Source organism: Hyla sarda, chromosome 1 (assembly GCF_029499605.1).
Source record: "Hyla sarda isolate aHylSar1 chromosome 1, aHylSar1.hap1, whole genome shotgun sequence".
NCBI classification, from domain to species: Eukaryota; Metazoa; Chordata; class Amphibia; order Anura; family Hylidae; genus Hyla; species Hyla sarda.
In genome coordinates this window covers 475,882,970-475,903,099 of record NC_079189.1, presented here as the reverse complement: position 1 = coordinate 475,903,099, position 20,130 = coordinate 475,882,970, and the positions used below count along the sequence as shown (strand labels likewise).

The window sequence follows — 20,130 nt, the reverse complement described above, 5'->3', positions numbered from 1 at the left end:
GCTTCCCCTGGAGGCCCCTCTTTCTTTATTTCTACGTTCTTCTCCTGAATCCTGGCCCAGTTGATTGGATTATATTGGGGGTCCGGGGTCGGAGTTCTAGTTGCCCACATGTCCGAAAAAAGTGGAGTCCTTTACCCAATTTATGGCCGTTCTTATTCTACTCTGGGGATCGGTTTGTCTGGGGGGGGGGGGGGTTGTGTTTCTGTTGTTGCCCTCCTTTTGGTTGCCTTTGTTTTTGTGTCTTTGCCTCCCCCCCCCCCCTTCTGTCCTTCTCACGATGCAAGGTCCACTTCTGTTCTAGCTTCCTGGTAATTTCTGATTCCACCCACTATCTCCTCCTCTCCTTCTCCCGCACGTTGTCCCCTTGTCCCCCCTGCTCCCCTCTCTCTCACACCTATTGTCTGTTCAATATTTGGTCTAGTTTCCTGCTGCTCTCTTTTACCCTCAGGGGGTTGTTAGTATGCCATGTGTAAATTGGTGACGTGGAATGTTAAATTTTGCGCTTTCTGAAACACCTGCGTCCAGACATAGTCCTTCTCCAGAAAACCCATCTAACAGAGCAGGATTTTCAGAGACTGCAGAAGTTGTGGGTGGACAAGGTACTGGTCAGCCCAGTGGTGGATGGCAAATCTGGAGTTATAACATTGTTTCACAAGTCTTTTTCACACCACGTCCTCTTACATAAAAGGGATGATGAGGGGCATTTTTCTCATTTACAACTAGTCCATAATGGAACCACATACCATATTTATAATGTTTACGCTCCTAATGGTGAAAACTCTTCCTTCTTTGCATCTCTGGCAGATACAGTTAATAGCTCTAGTGGACCACACACCATCCTGGGAGGGTACTTGAATACAGCGACCGACCTGCTAATAGACCGTAGATGCTCAGCCCTATATCTGCCGTCTTGCATCAGAGTGACAGCATTCTCCCCCTTTCCTGACGCACACGGGACTACTACACTCTTAGCTGCATCTACACCTGGGCGGTCGTGATTATGCGCACTTCTCACATGTACACAGTTCTCGGTCTTGCCTTGACCATTTCCTGGTCAGTCCCCTAGCATGTTCTCGCTTGGGAGCAGTGGATATACGGGACTTGGTCATTTCGGATCATGCACCAGTGGTTTTGGAGCTCCTGCCATCATGCCCCAATGGTTCTGATTTCTTGTGGCAGTTTCCATCTTACTTAACAAAAGTCCCCCACCAAAGTCCCCCACCACAGATCATAAACTTAAATGGCAGGCAGTGAAATCCTCGTATGAACTCTGGTTGGATAGGAAAGAGAGAATCTAGGCAGTGCAATAAGGTGGGACATTTACAAGCACATATAGCAAAAGGGTCCCACACGCCTGCGCATGTCCTAGCGTTACGTGACTTCACGGGGCATGTAACACATGAGCCGCACTCCATTAACGGTGTCTTGGGCTCCTATTATGCTGCTCTTTATTCCTCTCCCCCAGCTCCAACTGATGAGGAGGCGCAGTTTCTGGAGGGGCTGACCCTACCGTCCTTATCTGATGAGCAGCGACAGGAGATCAATATGGATGTTACCACGGAGGAAGTGGCAGCTGATATCCATGCTTTGGCAAATGGGAAAGCATCGGGGCCAGACTGTTATCCTAGCGAGTCTTACAATCCCCTGAGAGATCAGGTTGTTTCCCTCTTAACGTTGTATTTCAATGAAATATTACGCACCGGTGTACTCTCTTTGGCTGCGAAAGTTGCTTATATTAAGGTACTCCCCAAACCAGGCAAGGACCCTTTAGATCCTGGTTCCTATCGCCCCATATCTCTGATCAACCAGGATGTGATGTTATTATCTACGATCCTGGCTGATTGTCTGACCAGATTTTTGGTGGGATTCGTGAAGAACCATTCGGCGGTCACAAATATTAGGAAGGTGCTGGCAGTGATGGACAGTATTCGGGGCCAGTCCCAGGCAGAAACCCAACTTGTGTTACTCACTTTTTATGCTGAAAAAGCTTTTGACAACGTAAGTTGGGACTGGTTGCGACTGGTCCTGTCAAAGTTTGGGATTGCAGGTCAATTTAGCTCCTTTAAAGACGGCCTATATGATGGTATTACGGCTAGGGTACATACCCCAGGTATCTTATCCACCTCCCTCATGTTAGCGAAGGGCACATGTCAGGGTTGCCCCTTATTGCCTTTATTGTTCGATCTGGCGACTGAACCTCTGGCCCGCTTTTTGATCTCCTCTGATGTCTACAGAGGTATAGCTGTGGGCACCAAGGAGATCAAATTGTCCATGTTTGCCGATGACATATTACTTTACTTTACCAATCCCAGAGAGGCTGTCCCTAAAATTCTCAACTTTCTATCTTATGTGAGGAGTTTTACATGATACAAAGTTAATGCTTTCAAGAGTATGCTATTGCTTTTGGGTGCGACTCCTCCCAGGTGGCTTCTTGATGTGAATGCCCTGGGCATTACAGTGGCTACTTCTTTCATAACGTATTTGGGGATTCACATAGGGAAGACTCCTGACACGCTTTATTCACTCAACTGTACACTGCTCTTTCAGCGTATGTTGATGGAACTGAAGCGCTGGGAGTCCTTGCCCTTATCCTTCCTGGGTAGATGCCATCTTGTTAAAATGATTAGATTCCCTCACTTATTATATCCCTTGCAAATGCTTCCGCTCCTACTTCGACATTCCAATGTTAGACACCTCAACGCAGCCTTTTATCGCTTCTTGTGGCAGGGCAAGCACCCGTGCACACCTTTACAGAAGCTCAAGTTCAGTAAGATAGAAAGAGGGGGGGGGGGGACACCGAATGTCAGGGGCTATAATTTAGCTTGCTTGTTTCACCATGCACTTAATTGGCTGCATGCCTCCGACTACTTCTCCAATCTATCGGTGGAAGCAGCATTGGCCGCCCCATTGTCTCTGCCGGAACTGCTTCCCACTTCTTATGCTAATCTTCCAATGGGGATCAAGTGCTCAGTACTACTACGTGATACCATAGTGACTTGGAAGGAAGTGCGGAAGGTTTTTGGCCTCCCACTTCTTTTTATCCAAAAGGATGCCCTTGCTTGACCATCCAGATTTCCCCCAGGGCAAATCTTCTCCATGGTTGAGATTGTGGCTTTCTAGAGGGGTTCAGACGGTGGGGCAACAGATTCATAGTGATGAACGTAGGTGGCTCACACCAAGAGAAATGCTCTGTGCGTTTGACCTCCCCCTGTCCCACACTTTCTATGCCTATCAGATCCACGCCTTTTGTTCTTCTAGATTACGGAATTTGTAGAAGGAAGCCCTGACCCACATTTTAGATGACATTGTTGGCAATGAATCCCAGAGAAGATCGATCTCTGATTTATAAGCAGCCTTCCATAACCGCTTCCTAAAAATTGACCCCAAACATGTGTTCCGTACGTGGGAAAGATGTACTGGGGATACTGACATAACTGACGTAGTGTTGAGAGGGTGGGCTGCTGTACGGAAAAATTTTATCAATGAGAGCTGGAGGGAGACATATTTCAAGGTAGCTCACGCAGCCTTATATGACTTTAACATCTTGCCTTTACCTTCTTTCCCCGATAGGATGATCACTCACTGTCCTAAATGTAATGCTCCACTTACAAACATGTACCATGGGATCTGGGAGTGCTCCCATTCTGCAACTTACTGGCGTCTTATACAGTCGTACATATGGGTCCATTGGAAGGTGCGGATCCCTTTACACCACAATCAATACTATTTCACCAATTACACCCACTGGAAGGAGGAGGGGAAGGGGGAGGAGAGGTTTCCATGGTTTGTTCATGTTGTTCTTTTAGTTGCAATGCATTGCCTTTTTGCTAAATGGCTGGATTCTACTGCTCCAGATTTGACAATGCTGATTGCCCAATTAAAGTCATTTCTAGAGGTAGACCGCTTAGATGCCGAGCGACACTCCCATACTGGCACTAAAAATTATTTTTTCAGAAATGGAAATCCTTTATTGTTAATCACTTTGACTCTCGGGGGATCAATGAGATTGTACGACCATTTAGGTACACCACTTGGTATAATGTCAAATCTCTGAGAGGTTCTCTAGGGGCATTTGGTTTACCGGATACGTAATACTTAATGTAGTTTACCCATTCATTTTGAGCACTATAGCTCTCTGTCGGGATCCCCTGAGAGTCAAAGGAGCTACTGCTGGGTCCTAGTGGGGTTCCCAAAATAAAGAACTGCATTTGATGTTTGTCTGCCTGGTATGAGACTTAGGGAGTTGTACTGTATTTCCTTCTCTCCATCGACAGCACCTATTTCTTACCAGATGATTGCTTTGTGGTGACCGAAGACACCTTCTCACAGAATACCGTTTTATTCTTCACATGGACGTTGAAAGAAAGTGTTTTCTTCTTTTTTGTTTGAGAGGAGAAGGAGGGAGAGGGGATTTACTATAGGGGATGTCATAATTGCCACAGATAAAGATGCTTCATGCACTCTTTGCACACTCTGGCCCAGATATATCAAAGAATTTGACCAGCGTGCATCTTATTTATCAAGAAGGTACAGCAGGATGATGAATTTTGCGCAGCTCTGCTGTGGTGGGAAAAGCTCTACCACATACACTTTTTCCCTTGTGAGGGAGGGAAGTAGACACTTTCCCGGGTCCTGAATTTGGCAGGTTAGGTGTTTTTACTTATTTTAACAGAACTGCCATGACATTTTTACTTGCATTTTAGACGCTACAATCAAATTTGATTGCGGTGTCCAAGGGGTTAAAGCTGAGCATCACAGTGATCGGTGATGTCTGGCATTAGAGATGGGTCCTGGTGGTAGATAGCCACCAGGACCACCCAGCTATGACCTGCGCTCAGCCCCTGAGCGCATGTCATGGAACGGAAGTGGGACGCTGTTGTCCCCAAGAGGTTAAAGGTTGAATTGCGGAAGGTAGAAGTGATTCTCATGCCTACTGGTAGGTGGTGTAGCTTAACGTCCTAAAAAAGTACCTTTGCGCACAAAATAGCGACTTTTGACAAAAGTCGCAAATGATAAATACATGACCGCTGCATGGTCAAAAAGAAAAAGTTCTACAGGTAGGCAAAAAAAATGAAACTGTCTATAACAAAAGTCGCATAAAAGTCGCCAAATATGCTGCTTGCACCTGAACTGCGCCAAAACATAGAAAAAAATGCTCTGAAAGCAATGATAAATCTCCCCCTATGTGCTGACATGACTTCTGCCTATGTTTTTATGCATATTGTCTCCTTATGGTATTTTGTTTTATGCTTCGGTTTATTGTTTATTGTACAATTGTTAATTAAAAAAATAAAATAAAATAAATAAAAATAAAAATATATATAAATATATATATAATCAAATTGAAGAGGGAAGCAGCACTCGGGGGAAAAAGTGAAGTTGGTGCACATAGACACGGTCCTTGGTCAGGGGTCCAGATGTAAATAATAAAAAATGTATTCCATAAACAGGTGAATGTTACAGCGACGTTTCAACCAGCTCTCCTGGTCTTTCTCAAGGCTTGAGAAAGACCAGGAGAGCTGGTTGAAACGTCGCTGTAACATTCACCTGTTTATGGAATACATTTTTTTAATTTTTTCACTTCAATTGGACTTGTGTGCTGCGGATTTATTCTAATTCATATTATATATATATATATATATATATATATATATATATATATATACACTACAGATCGGGGTGCAAAAAAAAGATTCCTCATTAAGGCTTGTATAAAGAGAAAATAAAAATGTATAGGGGTCAGGATAGGACAAAATCCCCCCCCCCCATATGTGTATCCTGTGATGTAACTCATAAATAATTAATTATGCAAATTAGCATGGCGGGTATTCTTTTTGCAAGAAAGGGGGCAACCCTACTCCCTGAAGCAGAATGGATGAGCCTCAATGTTACTGTGCAAAGACTGTGCACATGGCTTTGAGCAGCTGAAGTTATGAGGCCTGTGAACTGCATTATTATACCTTTAAAGGGGTACTCCCCTGGAAAACTTTTTCTTTAAATCACCTGGTACCAGAAAGTTAAACTGATTTGTACATTACTTCTATTTAAGAATCTTAATACTTCCAGTACTTATCAGCTGCTATGTGCTCCACAGGAAGTTATTTTCTTTTTGAATTTCCTTTCTGTCTGACAACAGTGCTCTCTGCTGACACCTCTGTCCATGTCAGGAACTGTCCAAAGCAGGAGAGGTTTGCTATAAGGGATTTGCTCTTACTCTGGACAGTTCCTAAAATGGACAGAGGTGTCAGCAAAGAGCACTGTGGTCAGACAGAAAGGAAAGTAAAAAGAAAAGAACTTCCTCTGGAGCATACAGCAGCTTATATGTACTGGAAGGGTTAAGATTTTTAAATAGAAGTAATTTATAAATCTGTTTAACTTTCTGACACCAGTTGATAAAATAATTTTTTTGGGAGTACCCCTTTAACACTACAATTTAGATGATGTCTTTTCCTCACTCAGTAGAAGACACTTCACCACAACCCAGTGCCACGCGACAAGTTTGGAACATTTAGGATTGGCCAGCTCCTGAAAAATGAAGGCTTAGTCCCATGTGTGGAAGCATGGATGAGTGACACAGAGCAGCCTTTAATGTAAGGCCAAGCCTGGCTTATCTCTAAACCCACTGCCTGAGCGGAGGGGACAGCTGCAAGCTTCTTGTGGGGACAGCCACCACTAAATTTATCATTTACTTGATTAATACTTCTATTATATGTAGTATGCTGCATATTTTCAAATGTTCAATTCATTGCTAAACATCTGTTCCTAACTCCTCTCATAATATACAGTTCATTTACACCAAGCCATTACTAGTAATGTAAAATAATTGCCATTGTAAAACATAATCTTCAGGGACATTCCAAGGTAAAAGAAATGAGGATATTCTGGACATATAGCAATAAGTCAATTAATACTCATTGTAATATTCTTGCCATAAGAATGGTTTCCTATAAAGATGAGCCAAATTTTGAAAAATTTGATTTGGCCGATTCGCCGAATTTCCCCCCAAAATTAGTTTCAATCTGAATTTATTCGCGGTGAATCGCTATTAAAAACGGCTATGTTTGGCCTACAGAGAGCCTCAATAGGGGTGTAGAACACTTTGCCTTGCTATAACACTCATTGGGTGTGTGCTGGGTTAGTGAAATAATACAGTTATTCAGTATGACATGCAGATCAGAGGCTTCACTATTAGCATCACTGTCGCAGAGCGGCACAATGACAGAGCCTGGAGGTGGCATCAGTATGAGGAGACCAAATAGTGGCTGAATGACACAGCGTGGAGGTGGCGGCAGAATGAGGAGACCACATAGTGGCAGAATGACACAGCCTGGAGTTGGCGGCAGAATATAGTGGCTGAATGACACAGCCTGGAGTTTACGGCAGCATGAGGAGAACATATAGTGGCTAAATGACACAGCCTGGAGGTGGCGGAAGGAGGAGGAGACTATAGTGGTTGAATGACACAGCCTGGATTTGGCAGCAGCATGAGGAGACCATATAGTGGCTGAATGATACAGTGTGGAGTTGGCAGCAACATGAGGAGACCAGATAGTGGCTGAATGACACAGCCTGGATTTGGCGGCAGCATAAAGTGGCTGAATGACACAGCCTACTGATGACGGTGGCATGAGGAGAACATATAGTGGTTGAATGACACAGCGTGGGGGTGGCGGAAGCATGAGGAGACCATATAGTGGCTGAATGACACAGCCTGGAGTTTGCGGCAGCATGAGGAGAACATATAGTGGCTGAATGACAGCCTGGAGGTGGCGGCAGCAAGAAGAGACCATATAGTGCCTGAATGACAAAGCGTGGAGTGGCGGCAGCATGGAGAGACCATATAGTGTCTGAATGGCACAGCCTGAAGTTGGCGGCCGCATGAGGAGACCATATAGTGGCTGAATGGCACAGTGTGGAAGTGGAGGCAGTATGAGGATACCATATAGTGCTTGAATGACACAGCGTGGAGGTGGCAGCAGCATGAGGAGACCATATAGTGACTGAATGACACAGCGTAGAGGTGGCGGCAGCATGAGGAGAACATATAGTGGCTAAATGACACAGCCTGGAGTTGATGGCAGCATGAGGAGACCACATAGTAGCTGAACGACACAGCGTGGAGGTGGCGGCAGCATGAGGAGAACATATAGTGGCTAAATGACACAGCCTGGAGTTGATGGCAGCATGAGGAGACCACATAGTAGCTGAACGACACAGCGTGGAGGTGGCGGCAGCATGAGGAGAACATATAGTGGCTGAATGACAGCCTGGAGTTGGTGACAGCATGAGGAGACCATATAGTGGCTGAATGACACAGCCTGGAGTTGGCAGAAGCATGGGGAGAACATATGGTGGCAGTATGAGACAGCCTGGAGGTGGCAGCAGCATCAGGAGTCCTGAAAGTGACTTGGTGACAGAGTGGTGTGGTGGGTGGCAATACCAGTACCCGGTGACGAAGGTGGCTGAAAAAAGGAGAACTTGGCATCAAATGTGTGGCATCAGGCAGGTGGTAGGATCAGATTAGTAGCTGAGGCAGGTAGGCAGAAGAAAACGGTCTCTTTTGTAAAAGTGTTAGTGTGCACAAGTAAGTATTGAGGATATGCATTACGTAACACTTAACTTTTAATAATATACTTAGAATAAAATATATGGACCCCAATTTTTTTTTAAATCAAACAAAAGTGTGCAAAAAACACAATGTGCCACCCACACCACAAAGTATTAATGTGATGCAAAGACCTCTAAAAGGTGGAAGGGAACAAAGTATGGTCTATTGTAGCAGATGGGGGTAAAAACTTCCCCTGTAAGGCCCTACTCTCACCCTATTAATTCCCTTCTGGGCAAGTGTTACTCATCCTAAAAAAGGGTGGCGCCACACAGGAAACTCTATTTCTCTAAACCCTGGGAAATGGCAGTGTTTGTAGAAGGAAATAGGGAGAGGTTCCTGTGTGGGGCCGCCCTTTTTAGGGTGAGTAACACTTGCCAAGAAGGGAATTAATAATGCGAGAGTAGGGCCTTACAGGGGTAGATTTTACCCCCACTGGTTACAATGGACCATACGTTGTTCCCTTCCACCTTCAGCGGTCTTTGCATCACATCAATACTTGGTGGTGTAGGTGGCACATGGTGTTTTTTGCACACCTTTCCTTTTGTTTGATTTCAAAGAACTTTTGGGTACATATATTTCATTTTTATCCTAAGAATATTATTAACCCGATAACGACCACGGACGAGTATAGACGTCCAGGTTGGCGGGCGTTCCCGCACCTGGACGTCTATACTCGTCCATTATTCTCGTGGGTGCTGCCCAGTGCACCCACGAGATCGCGGCAGGGACTCGGCTGTATCACACAGCCGGGACCCTGCTGCACTGCCAGGACCGAAGTAAACTTCGGTCCCTGCAGTTTTAACCCTTACAGCCGCGGTCGGAAGTGACCGCGGGCTGTAAGAGTTATGACAGAGGGAGGGGGCTCCCTCTGTCTCCTCTGCAGCACCCCGCATCGCGATCGCGGGGTGCTGTGTGTGTCCGCGGCTGGCCGGGACCTGCCGCACTGCCAGGAGTGAAGTTCACTTCACTCCCGGCAGTTTAACCTTTACAGCCGCGGTCAGAAGTGACCGCGCGCTGTAAGGAGTTCTGACAGAGGGAGGGGCTCCCTCTGTCTCTCCTGCAGCACCCCGCAGCGCGATCGCGGGGTGCTGTGTGTGGCCGCACTGCCGGGAGTGAAGTTCACTTCACTCCCGACAGTTTAACCCCTACAGCCGCGGTCAGAAGTGACCGCACGCTGTAAGGAGTTCTGACAGAGGGAGGGGGCTCCCTCTGTCTCTCCTGCAGCACCCCGCATCGCGATCGCGGGGTGCTGCTGCATACCTGGGCTGCCGGGGGTCCTACAAAGACCCCCAGGTCTGCCCTGGGTATTGCCTGCCAGTGAAATATGCTGCCTGCTAGTGAAAACTGGCAGGCAGCATATAACTGCAATGCTTTGGAATACGAAGTATTCCAAAGCATTAAAAAGTGTAAAAATAAATAAATAAAATAAAAGTGTAAAAATAAATAAAAATGTAATAAAAGTGTAAAAAAATATATCTATATTAAAAATACATTTATTAAATGAATCTAATAAAAAAAAAAAGCATAATGTGTAGGATCGCATTGGCGGACATCCGCAGCATGTAATATGCTGCGGATGTCCGCCACGTGATCCTACACATTATGCAGCAGTCACGGTAATGAGCTCGCTGCTGCGGCTGGGTAGCTTTGTGCGTCCACTCATAGCGGCGGATTTTCCGCCAGCAGTCATGAGCGGACACACTGAGCTACCCAGCCGCAGCAGTAATGGATATATTCGCCATGAGCGGGTGCTTATTCCCACAACATGGCGGATATATTCATCAGGAGCCTTAACTGTCACAGACAGACGCGTTATACTGCCAGCCGACCAGCCAATAACTTGTAGGGGTGCGGTATATAAATGGGGTCACTTGTGGGGGTGGGGGTACTGTTCTGCCCTGAAAGCCAAATGGCGCTCCTCTCCTTCTGAGTCCTACCACGCGGCCAAGGAACCATATATGGCCAAAGCGGGGGTATTTCCGAACATGGGACAAGCAGCTAAATAAAATATAGGGTGCATTTCTTTCAATATCAGAAGTGATGTACAAAAAATATGCCCCCCAAATGATGCATTTGTGAAAAATTGCAATTTTCAAATTTTTAACACTGACTTTGTAATAATTCCTGCCAAAAAACTATGGTGTTAAAATACTCACTGTACCCCCTAGAGAATACCTTGAGGGGTCTAGTTTTTAAAATGGGGTCATTTGGGGGGGGGGGGTGTTCCTATGTTCTACTACCTAAAAAAAATGTACTTTTCAAATTTTCAAAATTTTCAAAATTTCAAGTTAAATTGTTAGGGTTCTAACTAATTTAAAATGTTAATTAAAAACAAAAAAATGACGTCAAAATAAAGTAGACATCTGAAAGTATAAGTTTCATGAACTATATGGTCAGTAAGTATAAATATATGCAACCTATTAGAGTTAAAATAGCAAAAAATCTTAATTTTTTGTAAAAATTTCATGATTTTTTGCATTGTAAAAAAAAACTACAAATGATATCGGCTTACTTTTACTATGTACATGAAGGACAACTTGTGACAAAAAAACAATGTCAGAATTATCGTGATTGGCAAAACGTTACCAGAGTTATTCTCTAATAAAGACAGACATCCCTGATTTGAAAAAACAGGCCTGGTCTTTCAGGGGCGTACAGGTTTATTTGCATTGGTCCTTAAGGGGTTAAAAGTTTAAATTTTACTTAATGCATATCCTGAATACTTCTGATGTGGAGGAATGTCTGTAACTGGGGAGCAGCGCCTTAAATCTGTTTCCCAATATCCATATTTGTGAAGTGTTGGTATGACACCATGGTCAATCTACTCTGATGCATCAGGCATTGGTGGGTGGAAATCCTGGCTAATCCATGCCTGATTAATCTTCAGAAAGGTCAGTCTCTCCAAATTTATCGTGGACAGACGAGTTCTCCTTGGGGTGACTATGGCCCCCGCCACACTAAACACCCGCTCTGATGGCACACTACTGGAGGGGCAGGACATCTTTTCCAATGCAAACTCTGCTAGTTGCAGCCACAAATCAAGTTTGGCTGCCAAGAAGTCCAGTGGATCTTCAAGGTGTGTTGGCATGGGCATGCCAAGGTATGCCACTACCTGCTGGTTCAGGTCCTGCTCCAGGTCTACCTGCTGCTGATGAGTTGCTTCACTATGCGGGTGAAGAAAGCTACTCATCAGCGACTGTAGACTTAGGCTGCTGCTGATGGAGCTGGTACTGCTCCTGCAACCCCACCTCTCCCCAGAAGCCATGGCAGGGGAAGGTGAGCGCAGAGGGCCCCCCGAGTCAGACTTGCGAGAGGATGGACGATGGCACAGATAGGCATTGGCCAACTGACTACGTAGAATGTCTCTGTAGTAGGTCAGTTTTTTCTCCCTCTCAGTGGGTGTAAAAAAGGCCCCAATTTTGTGCCGGTAGCGAGGGTCCAATAAGGTGGAGAGCCCGAAGTCATCCTGCTGCCGAATTGTAACAATTCGGTGGTCACTATGCAAGCAAGTGAGTATGCATCGTGCCATTTATGCAAGTGTCTCGGAGGGACTCCCTGCCTCCATCTCCACTGCATACTGCCACGGTGTGTCTGGGTCCTCTGTCTCGCCTTCCTCATAACCCTCTAGCTCCTCTAGCTGCTCCTGCTCCTCCTTTCCTGTCAGATGACTACAAAAACCGTCCATTTCGCGAAACCAAAACTGTGCTCCACTGTTCCCCCCCCTCCTCCTCCAGTTCAGCCCCCATAGGACTTATGTGGCCATGAGATGTAGGCGCCATGTCTCCAGTGCCCTGACCAGCCATTGCTTCCAACATGTATTGTAGTAGATGAAGCAGTGGAATGACCTTGTTCATCCCTTAATCCTGGCGACTGACTAATAATATGGCTTCCTCAAAGGGCCTGAGCAAATGACAGGTGTCATGTATGAGCTGCCTCTGGTTGACATTGAAGTAACACAGAGGAGTCCCCCTATCCGTATTTATTGCACCGTGATCTGAAGTTTTTAGCGGTACCATTTTTGTATTGATCGTACTTTTTGATCGCTTTTTATTAATTTTTTTCATGATATAAAAAGTTACCAAAAATACGCTATTTTGGATTTTAAATTTTTTGGGCGCATACGCCATTGACCGTGCAGTTTAATTAACAATATATTTTTATAGTTTGGACATTTACACACTCGGCAATACCACATATGTGTATTTTAAAGGGGTTGTGCGCTGCCCTTCCTTTCAGAGCTCCGCACGCAGCGTCCGGAAGTTCATTACTCCGAACACTGTGTGCGGGCTTCCGTCACGCCCCGCCCCCCTCGTGACTTCACGCCCGCCCCCTCAACAAAAGTCTATGGGAAGGGGGTGCGACCGCTGTCACGCCCCCTTCCCATAGACTTTGGTAGAGGGGGCGGGCATGACGTCACGAGGGGGCCGGGCGTGACGTCACACCCGGCGGCCGTGAACACGGAATCCCGCACACAGCGTTCGGAGTAATGAACTTCTGGACGCTGCGTGCGGTTATGTCCGGCATTAGCAGTGGGTCCCGGTTGCTTATAGCAACCGGGACCCACCGGGTATGTTGCGCGCTCACCTGCTGAGAGCACGTCATACCTCGGGAGCAGCAGATGGACGTTAGTGAACTTCCATTTGTGGCAAAGGGTTAAAACAAAATTTGTCTACAACACCAGCAGGTGTGTACTTTTGGCTGGCCTTTCACAGTATCCAGGCCCATAAGACTTTTCCAGGAACAAAATAGTACACCACTTAGATGTACGTATGTGGTATGCACTTATGAGGGAAGGACAATGCGCTCCACTATGCTTAAAACAGTATTTGTCTACAAAACCAGCAGGTGTGTACTTTTGGCTGGCCTTTTACAGTATCTAGGCCCTTAAGACTTTTCACAGGAACAAAATAGTACACCACTTAGATGTACGTATGTGGTATGCACTTATGAGGGGAGGACAATGCACTCCACTATGCTTAAAACAGTATTTGTCTACAACATCAGCAATACACACCACGCTGTGTACTACATCCAAAATTGTACTCTTGGGCTTGAGGTGAATCGCTGCTGTAAAAAAAGCTTTTCTGTGCAACACACTGCTCTCTGTCCCTCTCTGCAATAGAACGATGATGTGACTGGGAGGTCAATCGCTGCTGTAAAAATGCTTTTCTGTGCAACACACACTGCTGTCTGTCCCTCTCTTTCTGTAATAGAAGGCTGAAGTGACTGGCTGCAAGATGGCTTCTGATTATATAGGGCTGTGACATCACAGGGGTGGCTAGCTGTTGATAGGCTGCATGTGATTCAGGGTCATCCCGCTGACACTTGTTCCTGCCTTCCTAGGATTCCTTGCCCCATGTCCTAACATGTGGATCCGCCATTTTAGATGCCCTGGAGCCTGGACCGCACTCAATGGAGTTTAATGAAGGGATTCAAATTTAAGATATTCTCACTGAGCTGTGTAGAGTCTGTAGGGGCTCATTCACATTACAGAATCTCTACCTGGAGATATTTTGGGTGGAGATTCCATCTGTAGCAGGCATTGACAGAATAAGTTGGTAATGCTTCACCTCCATAGATAGCAATGCTTTTCTGAGTGGATTTTGCTAAAATAATGAACATGTTCTGGGGTCCAGAACATCTACTGAGGAGATTCGGTAGTGTGAATGGTGCAGAAGAATCACAGTGAAAACAATGGAAAGCTGCTGTACCGTATTTCCCTAGTGAATTCTGGAACAGAATTTCGCTCAGAAAATACGTAGAGTATTAGAGTATTAAGTTCTCTCTAAATACAAACAGGATGCCCTCTCAGTGATGCTCCTTCAACTGTTGGCTGACCAGGCATGCTGGGAGTTGTAGATTTGCAACATCTGGAGGTCCATTGACCTATAGTGTCTGTAAAGCTGGATTCAAACACTATTTCTGGCCTCAATTTGGTCAAAGTTGTACCAAAACCAGGAGCGTAACCAACACAGAGAAAAACTATTATTGAAATATTTTTACCTCTTTCTGTGTTTTGAACCCATTCCGGGTTTTCATAAAAATTCTCACGGTTTTCATATAACTTTGTAGCAAGTAATACTGTTTTTCTTTTGTTTTTATGCCATACTGCCTGTGGTTGACTATGTACACGTTTCCCTGATTAGTCAGATGGGTGTGAATCCTAGGTTTAGGGGGTGTAAGCCTTATTCTTGCATGCCCTGTTAGCCTTTTATTCACCTCCCCAGCCTGATTCATGCCCACTTAGCCACATATTAACACCCCAATGAGCAAAGCATTCGCACCATATTTTGAAATAAATGGCATGCCCAACTAATTATTCAGGGAAAACCCATATAGACATATCCAAATAATAACATCCCTGTAGCTGGAGAACAAGAGGGGCATAGAAAAAATAAAATAAAAACAGAGTTGGCATCAAGACACCAAGGCTACAAAACTGTATAAGAACTTTGTTTATTCTAACTATTGGTCCTTCTTAAAACTACAAATCCCAGCTTTAATTCACTGACTGTAATAAACACTTATATTAATATATACAATAAACCTTTACAGGAAAAGTACAGGTATGTTCATAGCTCGTCATACATTTTTTACAAGAAAAGTTTAGGAAACATAGTACAGCTGATCCTAATTTTAGAGGACACAACTGTTTAGGCTGGTTTACAGGATGTACTATATCGTTATCAGGTGGGTCATAAGTCCATTGTCCTGCCATATAGGGGAAACCACAGTCACTCTATATAGAAGTCCATTGAAACCAATCAAAAGGCCTTAAAAGGAACTGGCTGCCTACCTGTTATATGTTCTTTTCAAACACATTGATAAAACAGTGAGCAGTCAGTGATCAGAACACAGGATTGGGGTGTACAATAATTAATACTTTGCTTTTTTTTAACCTAATTACTTTTTCCTTTCGAATAAATGCTCTCAAGCAAACCTGTTATTTCTTTCACACTGCCCGAATCATGAGTCATTAGGTGGCTTCTGCCTGCAATGTCTGTCTTGATTGAGCTCCCTCTATACCCAAACAAAGAGCGACCGATCAATCAAGGCTAATGGGTGGTAAAAAGACACCAGGACCTCCTTGATGGTTTGGACAGCCCTTTAAATGTAATATGTCACATTTTATTTTCAGTTTTTTTTAAGATTCTTAGAATATTTAAAAAAAATACCAAAATTTAGTTTGAAAGCACGTTCTATCAAACCTCTTTGAGAAAAGTACAAGTATGGACAGGGGACAGCTAAGGAGGTAGTTTTTACAGCGGTAATAAAATGCATACTTCATTCTAAGGTTGTAAGACTGTCTGGTTATGCAACATGAGTTCAGAAGAGAAATAAACGGTAAAGTAAGCAATATTTTTAATTTAGGACTGAACTTCCACCACAAAAAGTGAGGCAAAGGCATGACCTTGATCACCTAGGTGTGGGTGGAAGCATATTTACTGTATATCACACAGACCCCAAGCTTTTTGTTTTCCTACAAGCATTTGCCAAGAAAATAATTACACACATGTACATTGTTGACAGAGAAAATCATTGATTTGATACCAAACTTCTAACATGAGATATTTTATTTGTCCATCCAGGTCTTGTCATGTACCAGTATACAAAATCTTCAGAGAATTCATGAGCGGCGCAAATACTTTATGCCAAATGGTCTCTTTACGCCATTATTTTGTGACTTCAGGGCTGGAAAATAGAATCTTGGGTGGTCAAATTTATAATATTTTTGCTTTCCCTTCACCATCAACACCAGGAAATATGCAGTAATGCATCTGTTCCAAAAGTGTCAATATTACTTGACCAAAGGCAAGAATATTGGAAGAGAGTAGACCCAAGTTCCTGTACCCACACACATGTTCAATTAGTAAAATTCTAGTTACGTAGGGGGAAAAGTGAGCAGTAAGTTCCTCAGAAGCCAAAATAGTACAGGTTCCTTAAATTTACCAATCTTGGAAACTGACCATCACAACCACCAGAAAAGATTTAGAAGTATAATAAAAATAAAAAACAACCAAGAAGGTTCACTTACCTGATACACACTGGCTAGTTTCTCCACTCCAAGTACCATCTGCTTGGCATTTGCGTGAAGATGAGCCCACTAGCAGGTATCCTTTATTACAGGTAAATATCACCTCAGAATTGTTCAAGTAGCTTGTTCCTTCCTTCTTCCCATTCTTTGGGGGCTCTAACCACCCACAAGAGATCACTGACAAAAATTTGAGATAATATTACAAAGTTAGTTACATCTTCTTTAAGAGGACGGCACATCTAGGAGACTATATGTAAATGCAATTTTGGGTAACATAGGACACAAGCTAGGGGCATTTATTTATTGAAAACCCTTTTATTTTTATATGTGACCTCGCAATTGTATCACTGGTTTGCCATGATCAGGACTAATCCCGGCAACTATGAGGTTAATGCTGCCAAAACTGGCATCATCCTGGTCTCAGCAGCTGCAGCGGGACCCTGGCGGTGATTGACAGCCAGGTCCCACCGCTGATCTCCTGCAGTGTATCGTGCTGAAACAGAACATGGCTGCACATCCACAACTTGTCGAGGGGCCCACTCTTTTCATATGGCCTTGGCAAAGTGGGCTTGCACATCTTTATCACCATTTTTTGAGTTTAGTTATTGTTTTGCCTTTTCGCCATTCACTATATGTGATCGAGAATTATTCAAATATATATTTTTTTAAGATTTACATTATTAAAGTCACCATGGGGGACTTTTATATGCAATCAATAGATTGCTTATACAGTACAGTGTAATGATATTGCTTAGCACTGCTCAGTGTGATCGCCATTCTGCTAGTAAAGTCTGCCTCAGCAGATCGGCTTGGGACCAGCACAAAGGTATACATGGGGAACTTTGCCGAATGGCTTGCTGAGAGGTGTTGCTCGTGTCAGAAACCTCTTACATGCTGTCACTCTGCTGCTCCTGTGCTCGCTTTATAGCCTTACTGCACACTGCGCTGTACATTGAGGCACTGTACTTGTACGATGGGTGTCATCTAGGGTTAATTTGGACTCCAGTAGGTTGTTAACTACGGGCCAAAAAACAGATGTATTTTTGCCATTGGATTCTATTGAAACTAATGTTATCCCAATAAAGTTAAGTATCAGGGCCTTTTTCAACTGATTATGTCCAAAATACTACAAAGCCCAAAATAAGTCCCAACTAAAAACACAGAAATCACATCTACAACTTTACCACATCTTCACCACAACTATGAAGTGTTGCTACTGTGACACAACCTGATTCCCCAAAGAGACAGCGTTATATAGCACATTGCCTAGAAAGCTAGATGAATCTGTACTATCAGGTTGAAAAATATCCACATGTCCAGGGCCGGTTTTAGGCTTAGCGTGGCCCTAGGCAAAATCAAAAGAGGGGCCCCAAAAGTCGTAATAGTGCATTTTTGGTCACTTCAAATACCATAAAAATATCTAAAAAGCAATGGAAAAGTCCCATCAAAACAAAAATGGTACCGATAAAAACTACAAATCAAAGCGCAAAAAATGACCCTCATACATCCCCATATTCAGAAAAATAAGAGTTATAGGGATCAGAATAGTACAATTTTATATTTTTGTATAGTTCCCCACATTAGGTTGGCAGTACGGTTCCCCCACATTAGGTGCAGTACAGTTCCCCCCACATTAGGTTGGAAGTACAGTTCCCCCCCATTAGGTCTGCAGTACAGTTCCTCCCCATTAGGTTGGCAGTACAGTTTCCCCACATTAGGTTGGCTGTATAGTTCCCCCACATTAGGTGCAGTACAGTTCCCCCCACATTAGGTGCAGTACAGTTCCCCCCACATTAGGTGCAGTACAGTTCCCCCCACATTAGGTGCAGTACAGTTCCCCCACATTAGGTGCAGTATAGTTTCCCCACATTAGGTGCAGTATAGTTTCCCCACATTAGGTGCAGTATAGTTCCCCACATTAGGTGCAGTATAGTTCTCCCCACATTAGGTGCAGTAAAGTTCTCCCCACATTAGGTGCAGTAAAGTTCTCATCACATTAGGTGCAGTAAAGTTCTCCCCACATTAGGTGCAGTACAGTTCCCCCACATTAGGTGCAGTACAGTTCCCCCACATTAGGTGCAGTATTGTTTCCCCACATTAGGTGCAGTATAGTTCCCCACATTAGGTGCAGTACAGTTCCCCCCACATTAGGTGCAGTACAGTTCCCCCCACATTAGGTGCAGTACAGTTCCCCCACATTAGGTGCAGTATAGTTTCCCCACATTAGGTGCAGTATAGTTTCCCCACATTAGGTGCAGTATAGTTCCCCACATTAGGTGCAGTATAGTTCTCCCCACATTAGGTGCAGTAAAGTTCTCCCCACATTAGGTGCAGTATAGTTCTCCCCACATTAGGTGCAGTAAAGTTCTCCCCACATTAGGTGCAGTAAAGTTCTCCCCACATTAGGTGCAGTAAAGTTCTCCCCACATTAGGTGCAGTACAGTTCCCCCACATTAGGTGCAGTATTGTTTCCCCACATTAGGTGCAGTATAGTTCCCCACATTAGGTGCAGTATAGTTCCCCCACATTAGGTGCAGTATAGTTCTCCACATTAGGTGCAGTATAGCTCGGAGCCATACTGCACCTAATGTGGAGAACTATACTGCACCTAATGTGGGGAACTATACTGCACCTAGTGTGGGGAGTTATAGCTCCCCACATAAGGTGCAGTATAATTCCCCCATAGACATACAGCCTTCAGCCATATACAGTGTATGGCTGGAGACTGTATGTCTGTGTACTACCCCATTTCAGTGATCGGAAGAGCGGTGGTCGGAACACTGAAGATGATGTGCTGCCAGCTGGTGATGGTGACTTACCATGCCGGCCGGCGCACGTCCTCCTCGATGCTCCGCTCCTCCGTTGCTATGGGTGCACGCACGGTACGTCAGTGACGTCCCTGCGTGCGCTACCTCCCGGCGGCCCCTGCATTTTTAAAGTTCACGAAAAAAGGTAACTGAGACACCCTTGTGTCCCGAAAAGATCTTTCGGGACACAGGGATGTCCAGAATGTGACGGAGGCCCCCTGTGGGCTGCTCAGTGGCAGCCGCCAATCCCCCCTGGGTTTAATTACGGTGTGCCCAGGCACACCCTGCACACCCTGTGCGCACGCCTATGCTCAGCAGCCAGCAGGGGGCCCCCTGGGGGATGGGAGCCCTAGGCAACTGCCTGGTTTGCCCCACCACAATGCCGGACCTGCATATGTTACAACCCCCAAGTTATATGTCTAAAGTTTATTAAAACCTGTGTAAAGGGAAAGTTGTGAACAGGTCTCTGAAAAATAAAAAAGCAATCTTATTGGTTACTATGGGCAACTGGTGAACCTTTCCTCTGGTACCTTAATGAGACAGCGAGAAAGAGGACAGCGCCTCATGTGTTACCCCAAAACACCAGAGCCCCGGCACAAGGCAGAGATAAACCAGCTGTGTAGGTGGCTGCTATTTTCAAGTGCCTATGGCACTATGTTTACTAGAATAATAAAACGAAT

At 44.7% G+C, this 20,130-nt stretch overlaps 1 protein-coding gene across 1 annotated transcript in view; it reads right to left on the bottom strand.

Moving 5' to 3' along the window:
* The window catches only part of SUSD2 (sushi domain containing 2), a 288,175-nt gene that overhangs the window by 84,172 nt on the left and 183,873 nt on the right, over positions 1-20,130 (bottom strand). The window contains exon 26 of the mRNA XM_056537221.1: positions 16,644-16,820. Within this exon, the coding sequence (XP_056393196.1) occupies positions 16,644-16,820 (177 nt within the window). The remainder of the gene's footprint in view (positions 1-16,643; positions 16,821-20,130) is intronic.